Source organism: Macaca fascicularis, chromosome 1, assembly GCF_037993035.2.
Source record: "Macaca fascicularis isolate 582-1 chromosome 1, T2T-MFA8v1.1".
NCBI lineage: Eukaryota > Metazoa > Chordata > Mammalia > Primates > Cercopithecidae > Macaca > Macaca fascicularis.
The window spans coordinates 25107155-25130813 of NC_088375.1; the positions used below are offsets into that span (position 1 = coordinate 25107155).

General features: G+C 49.2%; 1 protein-coding gene across 4 annotated transcripts in view; it reads right to left on the reverse strand.

Annotated features, from left to right (window-relative positions):
- Positions 1 to 1011: 1011 nt before the first annotated feature.
- The window catches only part of CD247 (CD247 molecule), a 90098-nt gene continuing 67450 nt past the window's right edge, over positions 1012 to 23659 (reverse strand). For 2 of the 4 annotated variants that reach the window (XM_045392143.3, XM_065520915.2), the window contains exons 2-8: positions 10650 to 10753; positions 9330 to 9386; positions 8556 to 8636; positions 5396 to 5428; positions 4376 to 4432; positions 3418 to 3459; positions 1012 to 2161 (exon numbers count right to left, since the gene is read on the reverse strand). In XM_045392143.3, the coding sequence (XP_045248078.1) occupies positions 2096 to 2161; positions 3418 to 3459; positions 4376 to 4432; positions 5396 to 5428; positions 8556 to 8636; positions 9330 to 9386; positions 10650 to 10753 (440 nt within the window). In that variant the 3' untranslated portion in view covers positions 1012 to 2095. Of the gene's footprint in view, positions 2162 to 3417; positions 3460 to 4375; positions 4433 to 5395; positions 5432 to 8555; positions 8637 to 9329; positions 9387 to 10649; positions 10754 to 23659 lie in introns of all 4 variants that reach the window. The other 2 variants (XM_005539877.5, XM_065520875.2) reach the window with 1 other exon arrangement.

Below are 23659 nucleotides of genomic sequence, written 5' to 3' on the forward strand. Positions count from 1 at the left end.
AAGCGCTGGGATTACAGGCATGAGCCACCATGCCTAGACTGAGACATATTCTTGACAGAATTGGGTCAACTCACTTTTTTCAAACTAGCCATCCAGGTCACACAGCCTGTATGTATAAGTCAGCTGACCTTGAAACTTGGTGTAGCACAAGCCCTCGGTATGAGTGGCCCTCTCTTTCACTAATAGATGAACCAGACTTCAGTTTTAAAAGCCCAATGAGTAGCAGAATTCCCCTGAGGCTGTTACAAATCCAATGGCTTCTCTTTATGAGTTGCCTGTGAATTGTTAAATATGCCTAGCGATGATATGCTTGGCTCCTGTTGGAATCCCAAATTTTCAGGGACGTTTAACAGTCATGGTCTTGGATTTCTTTTTTGAAAAAGTCAAGGTACAGATTTCAGTCTTCACACAATATTAGTTGGTGGGCTTGTTGAATTGGGGCCTTAGATACAGCCACTGCAGTTAGAGGAAATACTGCTAGGAACGGGGCCACCTTTTGTTGACGGAAACACCTAAAAGACTTGTCCTCCATCCCTCCCTCAAACCCTTTGCACTGAGACATTCTGCACTGTGGTGTCGGCTGCTGTGCATAACTTCCGGACACCTGCTCACACACTGCCTATTCCAATGCCTGAGTGCCAGGCCGGTCTCTCGCGCTTGTTTTCCTGCACCCGACAAGCTGGTGCCGTGCTGCAGGGCTCCTTTCCCATAGCCCTCTCTGGTTCTGGGGCCATCCTGGCACATCTTATTGCACCGAGACCCACTCTCTCTAAGGCACAGCCACCCAGCCTGGACGCCCGGCCCACTTGCCCTGTGCGACACCACCCACATGGCGGCATTCCGGGCCGCAGGATGCACCTGCGCTCATGTGCTGGTTCCCAGGAACTGTCCTGTTCTCTCCTGAGAATCAGCAGTTCTGCTCCCCTCCTCCCTCAAAGGCAACCTGCTGATTTACTGATGGCTGAATTGCCATTAGAAGCCTGACTGCTGAAATAAAGCTTAGAATAAAGCTGCATTTTCACTGAAGCATTTATTATGCAAAATAGGAAGGCTTTAGCATGCCAGTATAAATTAAAACAGTAGAAAAAAAGCAGAGCAGAGAGCGCTTTCCATCCATGGCCTGTGGCCTGTAATGACACAGCAGTGTCCTCGTACATTGACTGGGGTTTTTCCTGTCCTGCCACTGTCCGCTGGGCAGTTACAGGTCCCACGTGTTGGGTCTTCCTGCGAGGCCTTCACAATGATGATTTTGTCATTCACTGGAAGTGTGAGGTGAATCAAGGGCCTCCTCTTGCTCCCTGGCACTTTATTCACACGTGTAACCACACTGTTTTTTATGCCACTTTGTGCACAGCTCATCAAGGTCAGTCTGTTCATCTTCTGACCCCCGTAGCACGTGGTACAGTTCAATGATGCGGCACAGAGGCCCAAGGCAGGGAGGCTCCCGCTACCCTCGCAGGCCCTGGTGGACCCTGCTCCCGCTACCCTCGCAGGCCCTGGTGGACCCTGCCCTGCCCGCCCACCTTCCCATGCCCATGCAGCTCCCTGGGTGCACCTGGCCTAGGCTCCTTTCTATCTGCCCCTCTGCCCGGCCCTCTCACCAGGGAGGCGCAACATGGCCCAGTACAGTTACCTTGAAAGGAGGTGAAGGTGACAACAGAAGCCAAATTTACAGCAGGAGTGAAGCCACTCAGACACTGACAGAATGATACAGACATTAGGGCATGTGCTAGCATCTGCGCTTTCTCTGGGGACTTTACAAAACAGACTCAACAACTCAGCTGTGAGAGGCAGCGTGCCAGCCTCCCAGGGAGAATGAGGAACTGCCAGGAGACAGGTCTACCTACACCACTGGCAAACCAGAGGGCCCAAGGCCAGGGCCGTAAGCCCTGGGGGCGCACTCCCTTAAAAAGTGCAGGGACAACAGTCTGTGTGTGACGGTTTGGAGCTAAATATGACCAAAGCATCCTGTACATAAAAGGGAATACTTCAGTGGCTGAGAAGATGAGTGAACCGGGTTGTAAATGCTTTATCCTGTGTCTCATAATCTGGGCGTCTGCAGGTCTGGCCTTTGAGTGGTGAAATCCCCTGGCTGTTAGCGAGGGGGCAGGGTCTGCATGTGAAGGGCGTCGTAGGTGTCCTTGGTGGCTGTACTGAGCCCCTGGTGAAAGCAAATCAGAAAACAAAAGTGGGTCAGTAACCTGTGTGGGCAGGAGCCAATCCGGAGGCCAACAGGTGTCTCTGCAGCACAGCCCCGTGACCACCCACGCAGCCTCCAGAGGCCCAGGAAAAATCCCCCTGACCCCACGGGCGGGAGCCTTGGCTGCAACAGCTTCGTTGGTAGATGGGTTCTGTGCCCTGCTGGGAACGTCCCTGCAGCAACTCCTTTCCAGCTAAATTCTCACCCCTCTTCTCAGCTCCTCAAATGCTGTCCCTTACAGTGCTTGGGCGCCGCCAACTTCCTGTTGGACCTAAGAGAAAGGAGTCTCCCACCTCCCATACTGGACAGGAATCAGGGGGAAGGGCCCAGGCCTGCTCCAGAGAATCTGCTGTCCCTAATACCTGGGCCCAAAGGACTTGTCTCCCTGGACTTGTCACAGGGAGAAGAGGGACTCCTTGGCCTCAGCCCTCTGCGAGCCTCCCTCCCAGGCCCAGTGATTCTAGTATTTTCTTGGTCAGGAACAGGCCCACAAGGCTGGCCCCAAACCTGCTGGAATGCGTGTCCCCCTGGTCCGGGGGCCAGGAAGGAGACGGATCAACAGCAGCCACACACAGGTAAGTTTCTGGGGCCATTTTGATATCACTCAACTCAGGCAAGCTGGGCTGACACTGGAGTCAGAAGAGTGAGCTGTGAACAGCCCATGGGAGCCAGAAGGAGAGAAATGACAACCTGCTGGGGATCGTATTTGAGAGAAGTAGACCGTGCTTAGTTTACATAATTGCCTGCACTGATTTGCAAAAACCAGGCACCTAACTACATAACATTTTCTTTTTGAAGCTGCCATTTTTCTTAGCTTTTTTTTCCTTCAGTCTTCCCATCCAACCTCTCATCTTACAAGGCCTAAGGAAATGACACAGAGTGAGGGTTCTGCAAGAACCCAAAGAGGCAGGATAATCACTCGTGTGGTCCTTTGCCTCCATCTGCACCTGCGGGGAGGCCGCATACCCTCTGAACAGCTGCTGCTCTATCTGCCATGGCCAAGCAAGGCATGGTTGGAGCCAAGTAATTTGCTTGAATGGCTGAGTCCCAGCTGTGCTCTAGGGACTTATTGGCAGTGGCATTGCCGCTGGCCTAAATGGGTGCCCTGGGCTTGCCCTGCCCAGCTGTTGCCCACCAGCAGACAAAATGTGGGGGCCTTGATCTTGCCCCTTGTCAGGTGGTGCCCCTTCCGCAGAAGGGACGCCGGCAGCTCCTACCTGGTAAAGGCCATCGTGCCCCTTGCCCCTCCGGCGCTGGTTCTTTGGGAGTGAAATGAGAAAAGGATTAGAAAGTCAGGCAGTCAGTAGTGGCATTTCTGCTCAAGGGCCCCTTCCAAGGTACCCAGGAAGTCAGAGGTAACTGTCTCCCAGCAGCACCCCTGTCCCTGAGACAGAAGGATCCTCAGACCTTCATCTCTGCAGAGTAAGGTGAGGCCTGGCCACGATGGGGCTTGGGTTTGCTCCACCCCAGTCAGGTCCTCACAGACATCAGATTCCTGAGGTCCGGGGCCCACAGGACCTGTGCTGCCCACTGCTTGGATAAATGGGCTTCCCTTCAGCTCTTAAAGTTCTTGGCTAGTCATTTTTGCTCACTGACAACCAGCTGTTTTGAGCAGTTATGAGCTCTGGCATAGTCAGTTCACTCACACGCCCCCCTTTACCAGCGAGGAGACCTTGGGTAAGGTCTTCTGCCTCATTGTGCCTCGCAGGGCACATGTTTCTCATTGGGTTGTTGTGGGAATTAAATAAAACTACAGAGAACCCCTGCTTGGAAGGGGTCAGTGCTTCACTCTCACCATTTTGAAATCCTTAATTGTTGATGAACAAGAGGGTCCCACATTTTCATGTTGCCCTGGGACCTGTGGTCCTGCGCACTGAATATGGCAGCACGTATTAAGCACTCGATGCTTTCTATTATTAAAATGGACCTGCTCTTGCAAACCTTAGGCTGTCATAGAATCTAGATTTGGTTTTCAGTCCTGAAAGAGCATCAGCCCTTCCTTAGTTCTTATGTTGTGCCCGACTGGGTGACTGCCAGGTTCGCCTTCACCTCTGATGGCCACCACATGGGCGTTTGCCGCTGGGATGAGAAGTGGATGGGAAAGGGGGCCTGCAGCAGGCATGTCTGGAGGACCACGAGGAACTCCCTTGGGAATTAAGAAACAGTAACACTCACCTCGCCTTTCATCCCAATCTCACTGTAGGCCTCCGCCATCTTATCTTTCTGCAGTGCCTGTAGAACAGGGCATGGAACACTGATTTTTACCAACTAATGCAGACAGCAGCAGGCTCCCCTACAAGAGGAAGCTTCTTGATCCCCAAGTTGGCAGCAGTGGCAGGGAGGGAGGGCTCCCACAATCAAGGCTCCAAACTTTATGCACACAAACTTCTCTGCCCACAACCAGCTCCAGCCTACCCACTTTGTCCTCAGCCCTTTGGAGTCTCCTCTGAGCTGTCAGCTCTCTGCACTGAGCTGAGGAGCTAAGTTAGGCTCAAAAAGATAGGATGTGGAGCTCTAGACAAAGACATGGAGACTGGGCAAAACAAAGGCTCACCTGGAGCCCCAGAATCATTTATCTGAGCAAGTTGTCTCTTTACACAGACAAACGGGCTGTGGATCAACCCTCCCTCCCCGCGGGAGGAGTGGGCAGGCATCTCCCTAACAGGAGGCTGCCACCAGCAAGGGTGTCCTGCATGGCAAACCAGATCGACAATCAGGGTTCAGGGTCACACCCAGGAGTGTGAGGTTGACTTTCCTATAAGGGCGGACACTCAGAAGACTTCAGCACTCAGAACAGGAGCCCCTCGAAGGGGCCAGCCACCTTGTCCTTGCCTAGCTTGACCTTGCTGTGTCTCCCTACACCCCAGGCTGATCGACCTGGGAAATCCAGCAGAAGCGGTCGGGGAGGGAGGGAAGGGAGATTACTCGGCACTTTTTAGCTAAGGAGGCTTCCTAGAAGCAGGTGCTCCTGCAGGCCACAAGCAGGTGAGACATTACTCGACCCAAGAAGGGAAGGTCTGGACAAAGACCACAGAGTGTGGAGCAACTGCCTTCCTCCAGAGCCCTCCTCCAGCCCTTCCTCCAGCCCTTCCTCTGGAGCCCTCCTCCAGCCCTTCCTCCAGCCCTTCCTCTGGAGCCCTCCTCCAGTCCTTCCTCCAACTTTCCAAAGTCAAATGTGAGGTCTCCTCTACTCACATTGTACAGGCCTTCCTGAGGGTTCTTCCTTCTCTGCTAGGAAAGACAAAGGGAAGACGTTAGCGGGAGAGAAACACAAACCCAAGCCATGAAATTACAGCAAACTCCATCCTGCCCCCTGACCGCAGCTCCCTGGGGCTCTGCCCTCTGCCTCTCTCCTCCCTGTGCTACCCAAGCCTTGCCTAGGCCACTGCTGGGGGCCTCATGGCTCATACTTGGTTACCCGCAGTTGGATATACACTTTGCTCTCCCAGAGGGGCCCACCCAACCCTAGCATTGCCCAGGGCAGGCCATGGGGACGCCTGCAGATTGTCCTTTTGCAGACAGAACACCACACACATCACAAGCTGACAAGTGGGACTTTTGACTGAAGACAAAAGGTGTCACATACCATCATTTGGAGCAGGGCCAGCCACTGGTAGTGAGGTCCTACTGAGAGGTGCCCTCCCCACACCCTCCTAGTCCAGATAAGAGGAGAGGAAGCAAGATAAGCTTGGATAGTTGGGGTGAGGAGTGGTCAATGAAATCAACAGCCTCTCTACTGCCCATTCACTCTAGCAACAACACAACCAGCACAGGGCTCAGCCTGGACAGGGGCTAGATGGACAGGTGTAATCACTGTCAGCATCTGGCAGCACTGCCCTTCCACCAAGACAGTCCTGGCCTTTGTCCTGAGCCCTGCTCTTAAGAGGACCCTAACAATCCAAATTTAACAACACATTAAAAGGATCATTCACTGTAGTCAAGTGGGATTTATCCCTGGGATGCAAGGATGGTTCAACAAATGAAATCAATAAACATGATACACCACATTAACAGAATGAAGAACAAAAATCATGATCATCTCACTAGATGCAGGAAAAGCATTTGACAAAATTTAACTTCCTTTCATGCTAAAAACTCTCAACAAATTAGATATAGAAGGAATGCGCCTCCACACAATAAAGGCCACATACATAAATCCACAGCTAACACCACACTCAGCAGGGAAAAGCTGAAGCCTTTGCTCTCTTTCTTCTAAGATCTGAAACAAGACAAAGATGCTCACACTCACTACTTCTATTCAATATAGTAACATAAGTCCCAGCCGAGCAATTAGCAAAAGATGCCAAGAATATACAATGGGAAATGAATGGTCTCTTCAATAAATGGTATGGGAAAAACTGGATATCCACATGCAAAAGAATGAAATTGGACCTTACCTCACACCATATACAAAAATCAACTCAAAATGGATTAAAGACTTAAACACAAGACCTGAAACTGTAAAACTTCGTATTAATAATAAATCATAGGTGAATAGACATTTCTCAAAAGAAGACATAAAAATGGGTAAGAGATCCATGAAAAAATGCTTAACATCACTAACCATTAGGGAGATAAAAGGTAAAACCACAATGAGATCACCTCATACCTGTTATGATGGGTATTACCAAAAAGACAAAAGACAATAGTTGATGATGATAGAGAGAAAAGGAAACCCTTGAACACTCTTGATGGAAATGTAAATTAATACAACCATTATGGAAAACAGCATTGAGGCTCCTCAAAATCTAAAAATAGAACTACCATATGACCCAACAATCACACTTCTGAGTATTGACCCAAAAGATTTGAAGTCTGTTTGTTGAAGAAATGTCTATACTCCCATGTTGATTGTAGCACTATTAACAATAAACAAGGCCAGGTGTGGTGGCTCACGCCTGGAATCCCAGCACTTTGGTTGGCTGAGGCGGGTGGATCACTTGAGGTCGAAAGTTCAATACCAGCCTGACCAACATGGAGAAACCCATCTCTACTAAAAAACTACAATATTAGTCAAGTGTGGTGGTGCATGCCTGTAATCCCAGCTACTCGGGAGGCTGAGGCAGAATTGCTTGAACCCAGGAGGTGGAGGTTGTGGTGAACTAAGATTGCGCCATTGCACTACAGCCTGGGCAACAAAAGTGAAACGCCGTCAAAAAAACAAAAAACAAACAAACAAAACAATAACCAAGTTACAGAATCAACCTAAGTGTCCATCAAAGAATGAACAGATAAAGAGACTGTGGAACATACACACAATAGAATACTATTCAGCTTTTAAAAAGGAAGAAATTCTGTCATTCACTCTAACATGGATGGATCTAGAGACCATTATGCTAAGTGAAATCAGCCAGGCACAGAAAGACAAACACTGCATGTTCTCACCTATATGTGCAATCTAAAACAGTTTAACTCACAGAAGCATGGATAAGTAGCATGATGTTTACCAGAAGCTGGGGAATGGGGGGATGGGGAATGGGGAGATGATAGTCACAGCGTACAAAGCCTCAATTAGATAGGAAGAGTAATTTATTTTTAGATCAGCAGCACAACATGCTGAATATAGCTAATATGTGAGTATTATACATTTTAATATCTCTAAGAGTAAATTGCTAATGTTCTCATCACAAAAAAGTTAAATATTTGAAGTGATAAATATGTTAATTAGCTAAATTTAATCATTTCACATGATATTCAAAAATCATAACAATACTTCGTACCCCATAAATATGTAGAACTATAATTTGTCAATATAAAACAAATAGAGAAAGAGGAAGGAAGGAAGGAAGGAAGGAAGGAAGGAAGGAAGGAAGGAAGGAAGGAAGGAAGGAAGGAAATAAGGAAGGAAGGAAATCAGAATGAAGGAGAAAAAACAAAGAGGACCCTACCTTACTGTGGTCTCATCCAGCCGCTCCCCTACCCACAGGGTATAGTGTCTACAAAGCCAAAAGATCAGAGCCCCCCAGGGACCATACCCCAACTATACGTGGGTTATCCAGTGGTCTTGGGCCCTTCCTGTATGGACCTCTTCACCAGGTCTGTCCTCTTGGGGCAGATGGTGCCACCATGTGTGCATCTCAAGATGGCCAAGGAACAGTTTGAGGGGAAGTGGGTAGAGCTTAGACATGAGCAGTGGGTACCACTTCCGGGGATGCGGCCCCTTGAGATGCAGAATGGAGCCAAGGAGGAAGGAACAGGTTGCGGCAGCGAATGGGTCTCCATCTCTTCTCTTGTCCCGGGCCCACACGTGAGGGTCGAGTCTGGTTGCAGAGTGAGCTGAGGAACCCTCCCCTGTAGCCTGGGCTGAACCCCACCACACATGCAGGAACACACAGGAAGATAGAGGAACCCCTACCGGCTTTCCCCCCATCTCAGGGTCCCGGCCGCGTCTCTTGTCCAAAACATCGTACTCCTCTCTTCGTCCTAGATTGAGCTCCTACAACAGACAAGAAGGTGTCAGACACAGGACAGAGGAACCCCAGAAGGATGGGGCCAGCTGGTCTGGAAAGTATGGTTTCCCTCTCTGGGGTGGCTCACAAAAAGAGGGGCAGGGGCTGGGGAGGGGATGGTAACTGGTCCATCTGGAGACCATCATCCCAGAGGACCTCTCAGAGAACACGCATTAAGATGACGGTGGATGGGATCCCCAAAGGTCACCAAGAACTATATGCCGATCAGTCCAACGGGATAAGGAACAACATTCTCATGAGCAAATAGAGAAGCTGGGGCTCAGAGGTGGTAATCAATTCCACCACAGTCCCATTGCACAGGGAGTGTGAAATCGCTTTCCCCTCCTCTGGGAAGATTCTAATACACGCCTTCTCTTCCCGTCTCTAGCCTTTGCAAATTGCTGATGGCTTGGGGGCTCACTAATGGCAGGCACTATACTAAGCTCTTTCCACGCATCAAGCCATTAAAGCATGTAATCTTTATGGCGCCCTTTGAGACAGGTACAATTACTACACCTGATTTACGGGTTAGACAACTGAGGTTAAACAAGTTGCAGCCGGGTCGCAGAGGTGATAGCTGGGGACCAGACTTAAACCCGAGACTCTGGCGGGCATGTTCCCTAGGTCCGAGGAGGGGACTGCCCTTCCTTTCCAGAGGGTCTGCGGCGAGACTGACTTACGTTATAGAGCTGGTTCTGGCCCTGCTGGTACGCGGGGGCGTCTGCGCTCCTGCTGAACTGCAACACACAGAGCAAAGCGCGTTACTGCTACGCGAGGGCGCGCAGGACTGCCGGGGTGCCAGGGCGCGCGGTGACCTGAGGGACAGCCCTACTCCGCTCCTTGGCAACTAACAATGCGTGCCCTGCCTCCTGGGGCTGAGCCCTTGCAGGGGCTGGGGTGTGGCAGCCCCTTTTTCTGAGCCCAACTGTCTTTCCTCCCGCCTGTGACACGTGCATCCATCACGCTGGCCCAGGACCCGCTGGCGTTTATTCTTCCCGGGCTAGCGCCCTCGCGCGTGCGTGCGCAGAGGTGTAAGGTTCTTGGTCTGCATCCCCGGGCACATGAGTATTCTCTAGGGTCCCTTCCTCCGGGGACTCTGAGGACAATCCAGGGTGGATGGTGGCTGGTCAAGGTCCCGCCTCCTATCTTGACCCCGGGGGCAGGGTGCTGTACGTGCATCACGCGCCCAGCCCTCAGCCATCGCCCGGCTGCACTGGTGTCCAGGAAGCCTAGCGTTCGCTTAGTGTCCTGAGCATCTGTTGGAAGCTGACATAGGCTCACTCTTGCTTCACTTCATGCCGCTTCAGGCGGGAGAAACTGCAATGTCTTACAGATCTAGAGCATTGGAAACAACCTTAGAAATCATCTAGGGCAGCATTTTCAAACTTAAAACAAGAAACTCAGTAAGATTTGGTTTTTCAAATAAAATACTATGCCAAAGTCCAAAATTCAAACAAGAAATGGGTTGGGGAGCACCGAAGTGATGACTGGGACTGGATCCTCCCCTTTACTCCTAAATTCTTCCGCCCTCTGCCCACACCATGACCAGCCCCACAAAGAAATCCAGGGTCTGCAAGGCACCAAGTGAAAACCCAGGCTCTGTCCGCTCTCCCACTACAGGTGAGGAAAGAGCCTTTTCAAGAGAAAGGCTAACATGGCCTTCATTCACACTTGGACAGCAGGACCTCTGCCTAAGTGTAAGCCCCTTTGTCGCCAGCAGCATCGCCTTCCCTGGGATACTCTGATGTGCACACATTTGTACAGCTTGTCATGGAGGCACCTAGCACCAGGCTCTCCCTCCCACCCTGTCCATCTCAGCCAGCCACTGCCACCTCTTCCTCAGCCCACTCAAGGCACACACTTGGCTGGTCCCTGCTTTGCTCCTGGATACCAAGCCCCAGGCACCACCCAAGCTTGAGACTTTGCAAGACCAAGGCCCTTCTGAACATCCGTCAAGCGGAGGACCCTGTGCCCTCCTCCCAAAGCCCAGTGGTGCCCACCTTCGCTCTCAGGAACAGGGCAGTGAGAATGACTCCATAGAGGAAGAGGATTCCATCCAGCAGGTAGCAGAGTTTGGGATCCAGCAGGCCGAAGCTCTGTGCCTCTGTGCCAAGAGAGAAAGCTGGTCAGCCAGGCCCAAGGTGACCAGAACACATCCCCATCATCCCAGGGTGGCACTAGGACTGACTGTGACCAACGAAATCATGACACGGGGACTATATCCAATCCCCATGCTTCAGCCTGATCACAACCCCCTCCCTCCCTCCCACCTCAATCAGTTCCTGGAAAACCTATTGGCACCAATGGTAGATGTGGCCCCTGTGGGGCCAAATAGCCTGGAGCAATATGGGGGAGGGGAGGTGGAAACAAGGCAGGCAGATGAGGCTGTTCTCTGTGCACAGAGCTCCTGCCTCAGTGGCAGAAGCCCAGCCATGTTAGCGCCTGTGTGAACCAAGAACTCTGGAAGCCTCTGGAAGCCTCTGGAAGGTGTTCACATCTGGATGAATGGTACTCCTTGCCTGAGGTGTGTGGCTCTGAGGCCTACCCATGGGAGACAACAGGTCAAACGATGGTCAAATGAGATCATTTCAATATCTAACAGTTAACTAGGACAGCAAGAATCTGGGTTAACTCTCCCCACACTCCCTACCTCCTCAGTACCAGGCACTCTCCCACCCAGGACAGTGGGATCTGGTGCTCAGCTTCCCTTCCCTGTGCCCTGAAGGGTTTCACGGGCAACAGACAGAGGTACCTTTGGTGCCCCTCCCCACCTAGGCCCAGCATCTCCCTGCCCCCCAGTCCCAGCTCCATGGCCTCAGCCTTCCCTGTCTCCCCTCCTCCCACTACACACACCGCATTCCCAGGATATGCCTTGCTCTTCCGAACTATTTGCCCTGTGCCTTGCATGCACTGTTCCCTCTTGATGTGCCCTCCATTTCTCTCCCTGAAACCCTACTATTCGGTAACATTTGATGCATCCTACAAAATGCCGCTCAAAGGTCTCTTCTGTGTTAGCCTCTCCCACTGCAAATTTCCCAGGGGCCCCTAACTCCTAGTGCCATATTAACCTTTGTCAAGCTATAGTTAATGCACTTTTAGTTGGCACTGCCACTGGAGTACAATGGGCTGAAGAATGCAGATACAGTATACACTCTTGGTTAACTAAAAGTTTGCATTTTTGGGCCAGGTGCGGTGGCTCACGCCTGTAATCCAAGCACTTTGGGAAGCCAACACGGGTGGATCACTTGAGGTCAGGAGTTCAAGTCCAGCATGGTCAACGTGGTGAAACCCTGTCTCTACTAAAAATACAAAAATTAGCTGGGTGTGGTGGCAGGCACCTGTAATCACAGCCACTCTGGAGGCTGAGGCAGGAGAATTACTGGAACCTGGGAGGCGGAGGTTGCAGTGAGCCGAGATCATGCCACTGCACTTCAGCCTAGCACACAGAGTGAGGCTCCGTCTCAAAAAAAAAAAAAAAAGAAAAAAGAAAAAAAGAAAAAGAAAGAAAAAAAAAATTAGCGGTTTTATTAGAAACATCACAGCCCTGTGAATGAGGAAACTTGGATTTTAGTCTGACCATACTTCCTACTAAGTAAATGTGCAGCAACTCAATCTGTAAAACAGGGCATGGTATCCATCTCACTCCACCGGTGCCTCCTAACTAGAGCAGAGGTCCCAGGCCAGGCCAGCCCAGCCAGTGTCTGTCTCCCAAGGCCTGGGCGCCCTCTGGTGGCCTTTGGACCCAGATGCGGGCGGAGGGAGTGGAGGCCATATGTGGGAGTACTGTCATTCTTTCTGGCTGTGTGATTTGGGGCAGGTTATGTATGCTCTGTCAGCTGCCTCTTAGTTGAACAGGTGGAAACTAACATTTCTGCAGACACTGCCTTAAATGTAATCATCGTCAGATCCTCCTGCCACCCACCCTCTGACAGATGCACCGAGGATTCCGGTTCAGAGCACACAGTGACAGGCAGCCCAGGACTGACCCCTAGCAGCTCTCTCCCCCTTCCTGCCCCTGGGCCAGTCCTGCCTGCCCCTCCATACCAGCAACATTTTGGCCTCCCGACGAACTATGGAAGCAGATTATTCAAAGGCAACCGCCAGTGTTCCCACCCCCACCACCCTGAATCCCTCTGTCCCCAAGCTTTTGACTCCTAATTCAGGACCCCTCTTGCCCCCAGGCAGCTGATCTCTGCAAACTTCCCACAGACCCTGCCCAGAGACCCAGCCACTCGGATGAGAGTCCAAGCTCTTTGTCCAGCCATGTTAGGGCTCTGCCATAACAAGTCCAGGCCTGAAAAGATTACAGCTTTATGCCACCCTGTCCCTCTGCTCTTGTCTTTTATACCCCATTCTTCCTTGAACACACCCATATTTTTCTACCCCCTTGCCTGTTGAGCTAGATCCTCTTCCAGGCCTGTGTTATACCCCTCCACTCAACACCTGTTAAAATCAGACTATCCTACCACCTGAACCCCTGAGGAAAAAGTGAGAGGATGTCAGTTCAAGAGCCGATATCTCCCAAAGTGCTCTACAGACCCAACTCCTCAGGACTCAGATGCCCCTCCATCTAGGCTGCCAGCACCAGAGACCAATGGCTGCATCTTCATTGTTGCCTCTTCCTCCAGCCCCGGCATCAGAGTGCAGGGCACAGGGTAGACAATCACTCGATATCATGGAATGTTTCAGGGCTGAGCTTCAGTGATGAGGAAGATGCCAGGCCCAGCCCCAGGTGTGCCTGCCCTCTGACCCCAAGGTATTGCTGGAAGTCCTCACTGACCTAGGGAGGATCTAAAGGCCTCTGGGGGACAAGCCAGCCCCCATGAAGGCCACCAAAGCTGGGGTGACTTTTTGCTGTTAGGACTGCAGAGGAGATAACTGTGGCGATTTATGGGACTGGTTGAGACTCAGAAGAAAAGCCAGGAGAAAATCACTCAGCTGCTTGTCACAGAAAATGAGAACAGAAAAATTACTGGACAGTAAATTTAGCACAAATAAGAAATATTTCTTTGTGTTGTGCAGACTCAGCACTGTAGAGGGGCAGGAGGATTGGGCACCTCCCTGAGATAAGTAATATGAACAAGTTTTCTTCCTTCCTTCCTTCATTCCTTCCTTCGTTCCTTCCTTCCTTCCTTCCTTCCTTCCTTCCTTCCTTCCTTCCTTCCTTCCTTCCTTCCTTCCTTCCTTCTTTTCTGCATAGTTTTATGACTGATGACAAGTGTGCTGTGTGTGGTTGGGTGGAGGAGGGGATATCAACCCCAATATAATTCCCTGTGTCGGACCCTCCTCTCGTCAGTCCCACTATGCCTGTGCTGGGAGAGATGGGCCTGAGGAAGACAGTCATGGCCCAGAAAGCTCCATGCAGGGATGCAGGACCTGATTCAGTAATGCAATTAATTAAATATTCATTGGGCATCTGCTCGTGTGGGGAACTATTGAAATGGAATGAACTCTGGATTGCGTGCAGGTGGGTTCAAGTACTTCCTCTGCCACTTACTAACTGTGTGGTCTTGGACAAGTAACTCCCCTCTCTGGGCCTCAGTTACCTCATCTGTTAAATGGAGGGTAATCATATCTACCTTAAGGGTTGTGATGAGAATCAAAAGACAATGATGTCTGATATTTGGGTCGAGTCTTCTGAGTCCCTACCTTCATGGGGCTTAAGGCTTAGCTCTTGAGGCCACATACGAGGTGCAGGGGCTTCCCTGGACAGCAGACAGTTTTGCAGGATGCCAGCTCAAAGGTACCGCATCGCCACTCTATTCTTGGTCCTGGCTTCTTCCCTGCACGCCCTCCTGCGACTTCTTCATCTTTCTACCAATTCCATCCCAAAGGGACCAGCAGCTGCTTCCTAGGAGGTTTTGGGTTTTACATGGTAGCTACTTTTCTGTACAAGTGGAGAAGCTGTTTTATTTCATGTTCCTGATCCCTACCCAAGATTTACAGCACCCAGGAGAACCTCAGCATTTGAAAGGAGCCCCAGAGACTGACAGAGAGTTCTCACACAGACTCTCAATCCACTGCCCTCTCCCCTGAGGCTCTGACTTAAGTGGCCTGGAGTGGAACCTGAGCATGGGGACTTCATTGCATGGCCATGAATGGATTGAGATTCAGACCTGCATCATTACAGCGGCCAGAGCATGTGAGAGGGAAGCCCGGCCTTCCATAGAAATGCAGCTACACCCTACAACAAACGTAAATTTCTGTTAAACAGATAGAAGGAACAAAATTAAAGCTTTGGTCTTTCTTATACACTGTACTTCCGAACTGTGTATTATGGAACTTCTCTAAGCCTTGGTTTTCTCATCTGTAAAATGGGGATAACAATATAACCTGTCTCGTTAGATGGTGGTGAGGGTTAATTATGATACTTTTTTTTTTTTTGAGATGTAGTCTCACTCTGTTGCCCAGGCTGGAGTGCAATGGCATGACCTCAGCTCACTGCAACCACTGCCTCCCGGTTTCAAGTGATTCTCCTGCCTCAGCCTCCCAAGTGGCTGGGATTACAGGCATGCACCACCACACCCTGCTAATTTTTATAATTTTAGCAGAGACAGGGTTTCGCCATGTTGGCCAGGCTGGTCTCAAACTCCTGAACTCAAGTGATCCACCCCCCTCGGCCTCCCAAAGTGCTGGGATTACAGGCATGAGCCACCGTGCCTGGCCAAATACGATACTTCTTATGGAGTGAAGATCAAATAAAATAATTCTTATGGGGCGAAGGACCCCATAAGAGTATGTATTCCATTATGCCCCCTATTGTTATTGCCATGATTTCTACTTTAAGCCCATGCACAAGAAGCTGGAACCTTCTTGCCCTGTAGCAAGATACCAGGAATAGGCCATGTGAGATGCTCAGAGGAGGCTGAGGGCAGCCAAAGAGGATCACAGAGTATCTAGGCATATGGGTCATTGTATCTAAGTGTTGTGAGTCTAATTAGTGACAGTGAGCCTCACCATCCCTTTATAGCCTTTTGTCATCTTCATAAAAGCCCTGAGTTCAGGAAGTCTCATGGCACTGACCATTAACCGGAAGATTCTGGGGCCCCAGAGTGCACCCTGGGGGAGACACACCTATCCTTACAGAATCTGGTTTCTCTAGGTGAGATTTACTTGAACTGTGTTGTCTCTGAGCCAGACTGTGAACTTCTGCTAACAGGGATCAGGCCTTAATCAACCTGGTCCTGCCATACCCTGAGGCTGCAAATACACACTGGTGCCCTCTTCCCCTCCAGTCAACCTCCTTCTCCAGCAAATCCTGTTTCGGAGCTGGGCATCTGCAGGACTCCCTCACATCCAACTAATAAGGATTCTTCTCATTCGAACCCTAATTTCTACTTTTAAACTGACTTCCTGTGTCTGATGGAGTTTGATTCTTATGAGTGCCAGGAGACAAACAGGGGGCTATTATTGGGCCCAATTCACAGGTGGATAAACTGAGATCAGAGAAATGAAGCAACTTCACCAAGGACACCTGCAGGTTAGTGGCAAAGCTGGAAGGGAATTCCTGGGTCTCCTGACTCCAGGTACTTCTCTTAGCCTTATGCCTTCGATGCACCTGACCTGGCACAGGACCCAGAGTTTCCACCTACCTCTGAATTCACAGCCCTTGCCATTTTGCCCACTTTTGACACTTAGTCACAATGGCTTGTAAATGTTTCACTTCGAGTCCTCCCGCCACCACTGGCTCTGGCAAGCGCAGATGGTGCCATATAGTTTCATTTGCTCGTTTCCCCTCCTCACCAGCACATCACAGGCTTAGAGAAGAGCAAAGAACATAAGCCTTCGAGTCAGAAAGACTCTAAGACTCAAATGTGGAATCTGCCCCATTATTGGCTTGTTTTGGAACAGCTTTCTTAACCTCTCTGAGCTTCAGTTCTCCTGTCTGCAAAAGGGCTTTGATAAGACCGACTTCATGGGTGCGGAGCAATAAGGTAAAGTTTGTGGGGTGCCCTGCACAGTGGCGCATGCTGAGAGGCTCTGCAGATACAAGCAGTGGCAGCAGGGGACGGCCCTCCGACCTCCCACCCCATCATGCCAGAGTTAGGGACAGAACCTGGCCAGGTTTCCCAGCTCAGGATGGGGATACCCACTCTTCAGGAGTGTGTGAAGATAAAAACAGATAATGGGGACCGGGCGTAGTGGCTCATGCCTGTAATCCCAGCACTTTGGAAGGCCAAGACAGGCGGATCATGAGGTCAGGAGACCATCCTGGCTAACACGGTGAAACCCCGTCTCTACTAAAAATACAAAAAAAAAAAAAAATTAGCCGGGCGTGATGGCGGGTGCCTGTAGTCCCAGCGACTTGGGAGGCTGAGGCAGGAGAATGGCGTGAACCCAGGAGGTGGGGCTTGCAGTGAGCGGAGATCCCACCTCTACACTCCAGCCTGGGCAACAGAGTGAGACTCCATCTCAAAAAAACAAAAAAACAAAACAAAACAAAACAAAACAGATAATGGGTATGTACAAAGTGCCTGGCACACAGTAGGAGCTCAGTAGTGAGTAGACTTTCTGAGAACTCCTCACTTCACAAAAAGATAATGATGTAACGCATGCACCAAGCATATAGGTTAGAGAGCTCTTCGCACTTGCATGATCCGGCTTAATCCTCAGACCAACCTTGCACAATACGGGCAGAATTATTACCAATTCTATTTTGCAGACAATGACATTGCGGCTCAAATAGGTCACACAGCTAGAGATTTTCTGAGCGCATCTGATGCAAAGTCCCTTCTCTTATCCCAGTGCCTCTGGGGGTTCCTCTCATACAGAGGACCTCCCACGTCTTCCAGGAGCTTCTTTGGTAGCACTTCTGGCCTCCGCTTGAATATCTCTGGTGACAGGAAGCTCGGCACCCAGCAATCACTGGTGGAGAGCTCTAATTTTCAGAGTTAAAAAAAACTTTGAACCTAGTTCTGCCTTCAGAAGCACAAATCACACAGATCCTCCCATTTCTACTGGGCAGTCTTTCAAACCTCACCCCCATCCAGCTTGTTTCCACTTTGGTAGGAAGCCCGACAGGTAAGAATAAATCCTACGAAGGAGACAACTGCAATCCAAGTCCTGGCGTTGCTACTGTGCGATCCCTGAGTAATCACAGCGACCTCCCAGGGTGTGTGACACTCAAATGGGAAGGGCTTGGTACCTGCTAAGCGCTCAGTTGGTAGGTACTAATGGAATCAATATGAATCACAGTATCTCACGATCCAGGTAGGAGTGGCCAGCTTTCTACTCCCCAACCTTCCTTCCTTTGACCCCCTCAACTTTGAGTCCTGAGTCCTGCTGCTGCCCAGCTCCACCCCCAGGCTCAGGCACAACTGGTGATGACATTGCAGGGTAAGAACTTAGAAAACAGGAAGTCACTGTTCTTAGGAAGGCAGTGGCAGCAGCTATGGGGGCGCGGGGGTGGTGCCTGTGTTGGGCACGGTGCTGAGTGTGATGCCAACCCACTGACCACAGCATCGAGGCACCCAGACAACCCCCATCAGCAGGTTACTCCCTTTCATTGAATAACTAACTTTCACTGCAGCAGAAAAGATACAGGATAGACACACAGAGTAATAATTATAACCACTGGTTGAAGATTTGTTCTGGTCCAGGAACCACATGTATGAGTTTCCTCATTCAGTCTTCACAGTGACACTGATTTCACAGCTAGGGAAACTGAGGCTCAGAGAGGTTAGTAACATGCCTAATGTCTAGAGCCAGGGTTGAACCCAGGTACCTCTGGATCCATAGTCCAGGTCTTAACCACCACCTGGTACTGCCCTTGAATGACTTGCTGATCCTCAGAGCTGGGGAGAGGGGTCCTCACCAGGCTGTGGAGTCCTTCTTTCTCTGAGGATCGAACCATTATAGCAGGTCATATTCTTGACTCTACAATTAGCTTTCTTTCATTGAGGGCTGAGGGGCCTGGGGGGCTGATAGATACAGATGGCCTGCTACCAAATATGAGGCCAGGACTCACACTGCCCAGTGCTCGTAGCAATGACCCACTAGAGATACCTCAATCACCCTGACCTGTGGAACAACTCCAGATAATTTAGTGGCACCATATAATGTTTTACTACTCTGTTTAATTTGCTACCAGCCTGGCCAACATGGTGAAACCATGTCTCTACTAAAAATACAAAAAAATTAGCCAGGTGTGGTGGCAGGCGCCTGTAATACCAGCTACTCGAGACGCTGAGGCAAGAGAATCACTTGAACCCAGGAGGCGGAAGTTGCAGTGAGCTGAGATTGCGCCACTGCACTCCAGCCTGGGTGATAGAGTGAGACTCTGTCTAAAAAAATAAATAAATAAATAAATTTTTAAAAATCGCCACAGCCTCCTAAATTCTCTCCTCAGTGTTAGATTTCAAATATTCATGTTTCATTGTAAAATTGGATCGTTTGTTCAAAACTACCTACACATTATGTATTCCTATAGACAAGGGTTCCAAGGGAAGAGGGAAGAACAGGGCTGTGTGGTTTCTTAGGGGTAGCACATTATGAGCAAATGTTTCCCTTCTTGTATTTTTATTTCCATTAAAGTTGTTATGTTTTGAGTGATACTTTGTGATTATTTTTCTTTTCTTTTCTTTTTGTTTTGTTTTTTAATTGAAACAGAGTCTCACTTTGTTCCCCAGGCTGGAGTGCAATGGCATGATCTTGGCTCACTACAACCTCCGCCTCCCAGGTTCAAGCGATTCTCCTGCCTCAGCCTCCCAGGCAGCTATGATTACAGGGACCCGACACCATGCCTGGCTAATTTTTTGTATTTTTAGTAGAGATGGGGTTTCACCATGTTGGCCAGGCTGTTCTCAAACTCCTGACCTCAGGTAATCCACCCGCCTTGGCCTCCCAAAATGCTGGGATTACAGGCGTGAGCCACTGAGCCAAGCCCTTGTGATCATTTTGCTTTCTATTTTCAAGTAAATCAACTTAATATAAAAGTGCAGAAAAGTTGGAAAAAATCAAAGTTGCCCATAATACCACTTTCAAACACAGCCATTATTAATATGATGGCAGATGGCCATCCAAAGTCTTTATTTATAAACTGTAATCATTTTACATAAAATTTTTTCCCGGCCAGGTGCAGTGGCTCACGCCTGTAATCCCAATACTTTGGGAGGCCGAGGTGGGCGGATCGCCTGAGGTCAGGAGTTTGAGACCAGCCTGGCTAACATGGTGAAACCCTATCTCTACTAAAAGTATGAAAATTAGCCGGGCATGGTGGCACATGCCTGTTATCCCAGCTACTTGGGAGGCTGAGGCAGGAGAACCACTTCAACTTGGGAGGCGGAGGCTGCAGTGAGCCAAGATCGCATCATTACATGCCAGCCTGGGTGACAAAGCGAGATTCCGTCTCAAAAAAAAAAAATTTCCTGAAGAATCATTTTTTTCATTTAGTATTATGTTATAATCTAAGACTTCATGTTATTTCATATATTTGTATTTCATGTTACTTTGTCATTTTACTATTAATAAATATCCTTTTTAATGGTTGCCTAATAAGCTTTCCACTGTCTACATAATCATTCCCCATTGGTGGTCATTTGTTTCCAATTTTTCGCCATTGTAAATAATTCTGAGATGAATAGCTTCATTCCTAAAGCTTTTTACAGGTTTGGAATTCAGTCAATAATAGCTTGAAAAATGGGCCAGATGCGGTGGCTCAGGCCTGTAATCCCAATATGTGAGGAGGCCGAGCTAGCAGGACTGCTTGAGCCAAGAAGTTAGAGACCAGCCTGGGCAACATGGCAAGACCCTACCTCTACAAAAAATAAAAAATTAGCTGGGCATGATGGTGCATGCCTTAGTCCCAGCTACTCAGAGGCTGAGGTGCGAGGATCACTTGAGCCCAAGGAGGTCAAAACTCAGTGAGCCCGGACCGCGTCACTGCACTCCAGCCTGGGTTACAGAGTGAGACCCTGTCTCCAAAAAAAAAATAAGTGAATAAATAATAATACTTTGAAAATGAAAGCTAAGACTAATAGTCCAAGAGATACATCAGCGAAAGACATAAATAGGCAATTCTCAAAGACAGAAAAACAGATTACTTACAAACATATAAAAAGACACACTAGGCACAGTGGCTCATGTCAGATATCGCAGCACTTTGGGAGGCCGAGGTGAGCAGATCACTAGGTCAGGAGTTCGAGACCAGTCTAGCCAATATGGTGAAACCCCATCTCTACTAAAAATACAAAAATTAGTAAGGCATGGTAGCATGCGCCCATAGTCCCAGCTGCTCATGAGGTTGAGGCAGGAGAATCGCTTAAACCCAGGAGGCAGAGGTTGCAGTGAGCTGAGATCGAGCCACTGCAATCCTGCCTGGGTGACACAGCGAGCATGTGTCTCAAAAAAAAAAAAAAAAGACATTCAGTCTTAATGCTAGCCCAGAAATGAAAGTATGAAGCGACAAAGAGATGGCTCCTGGTTTTCACAGGTGGTCAGAGGCAAGGAGGGGTGTGGCCAGGGTAGCATGAATGAGGGGAAGTTCTAGGAGACCAGGAAAGAGGGCGACAAGCGGGTGGGGGTGTTAGGTAGAACTTCCTTGACCAGTGGCTTTTCCTCTGAATGAGATAGGCAACATTTGCAGGGTTTTCTCTTTTGACAAGAACACATTATCTTTTTATTTAAAATATGGTAATAACATTTCAAAGAAAAAAATTAAAGCCAGTTGGAACAAGGCAAGGTTCACAGCTGCCTTGGGCCCCTACTCTAGCTGGAGATGCCCTGGCGAGCCCCAGGACAGGCTTCAAATCAGCCCTAAAATCCAGGCTATACTGCCAGCCTCCATTATCTGTCTGCATTCAGCCAAACGTAGTCATCTTCATCTCTTCTTCCCCTAGCCCCCAAAACCAAGCTCTTCCTACTCTTGCCCCACAAACCACCCAGAAAGTGGTTGTTTGTCCTGAAGGTGTGAAACCCATTCACTCTTTTGTTCCTTCCTCATCCATTAACACATAATAATCGCTAAACCTCAGTTTCTGTTACGGGCTGAATTTTGTCCCCTGAAATTCTTATGTTGAAATCCTAACTCCCAATACCTCAGAATGTAACTGTATTTGGAGAAAAGGTCTTGAAAGAGGTCACTAAGGCCGGGCGCGGTGGCTCAAGCCTGTAATCCCAGCACTTTGGGAGGCCGAGACAGGCGAATCACTAGGTCAGGAGATCGAGACCATCCTGGCTAACACAGTGAAACCCCGTCTCTATTAAAAAAAATACAAAAAACTAGCCGGGCGAGGTGGCGGGCGCCTGTAGTCCCAGCTACTCGGGAGGCTGAGGCAGGAGAATGGCGTAAACCCGGGAGGCGGAGCTTGCAGTGAGCTGAGATCCAGCCACTGCACTCCAGCCTGGGTGACAGAGCCAGACTCCGTCTCAAAAAAAAAAAAAAAAAAAAAAAAGAAAGAGGTCACTAAGTTAAAATGAGGTCATTAGTGTGGGCCCTGATCCAATATGACTCGTGTCCTTATAAGAAGACAAGATTAGGTTGGGCGAGGCGGCTCATGCCTGTAATCCCAGCACTTTGGGAGCAGAGGTGGGTAGATCACCTGAGGTCAGGAGTTCGAGACCAGCCTGACCAACATGGTAAACCCCATCTCGGCTGGGAGCGGTGGCTCATGCCTGTAATCCCAGCACTCTGGGAGGCTGAGGTGGGCGGATCACCTGAGGCCAGGAGTTTGAGACCAGCCTGGCCAACATGGTGAAGCCCCGTCTCTACTGAAAATACAAAAGAATTAGCCAGGTGTGGTGGTAGGCACTTGTAAACCCAGCTACTTAGAAGGCTGAGGCAGGAGAACTGCTTGAACCTGGGAGGCAGAGGTTGCAGCGAGCCGAGATCACGCCATTGCACTCCAGCCTGGGCAATAAGAGCGAAACTCCATCTCAGAATAAACCAAAGCAAACCAAAACAAAAACCAGACATCTCTACTAAAAATATAAAAAATTAGCCAGGCATGGTGGTACACACCTATAGTCCCAGCTATTGAGGAGGCTGAGGTGGGAGAATCCCTTGAACCCGGGAGGCGGAGGCTGCAGTGAGCCGAGATTGTGCCACTGCACTCCAGCCTGGGCGAGAGAGCAAGACTCTATTAAAAAGAACAAATAAATAAAAAGATGAGATTAGGACACAGGCATGTAAAGAGGGAAGACACCGTGAAGATGATGTAAAGACATGGAGAGACGGCCACCTACAAGCCAAGGAGAGACGCTTCACGAGAGGTCATGTGGTGGCCATCCTTACTAGGAGAAAATGTCACACACTGTGCTGGTAGTGAGGGTGGAGGTGACAGACACAGATGTAACCTCCCAGTCAAGCAGACAGGTGGGCAAGGAAACGGATCATCCCACTAGAGAGGGGCACAGGGCACTAAGGAAACACGAGGGAGGGACGATGCCTGCAGTCACGCTCTGGGAGTAAACAATGACAGGCAAGTGACCTCCTTTGGTGAGCAGGTTATATGTTTCAGTTCCCTCTGCTCATTCCACCTACAGCCCCCCAAGGCCAGCAGACAAGTCTCTCAGGTTAGCAGACAGCACTTGCTATATGCCAGGCACATAGAGTATAAGAGACACACAAACACACACTTGCGTACATATGTGTATATACACACACATAAATAGAACAATACAAACATATACGTATGCATGTGTACATATATACATAGAGAGCAATGTATGTGTGTGTGTGTATATATATACATAGAGAGCAATGTGTGTGTGTGTGTGTATATATATACATAGAGAGCAATGTATGTGTGTGTGTATATATATACATAGAGAGTAATGTGTGTGTGTGTATATATATACATAGAGAGTAATGTGTGTGTATATATATACATAGAGAGTAATGTGTGTGTGTGTGTATATATATACATAGAGAGTAATGTGTGTGTATATATATACATAGAGAGTAATGTGTGTGTGTGTGTATATATATACATAGAGAGTAATGTGTGTGTATATATATACATAGAGAGTAATGTGTGTGTGTGTGTATATATATACATAGAGAGTAATGTGT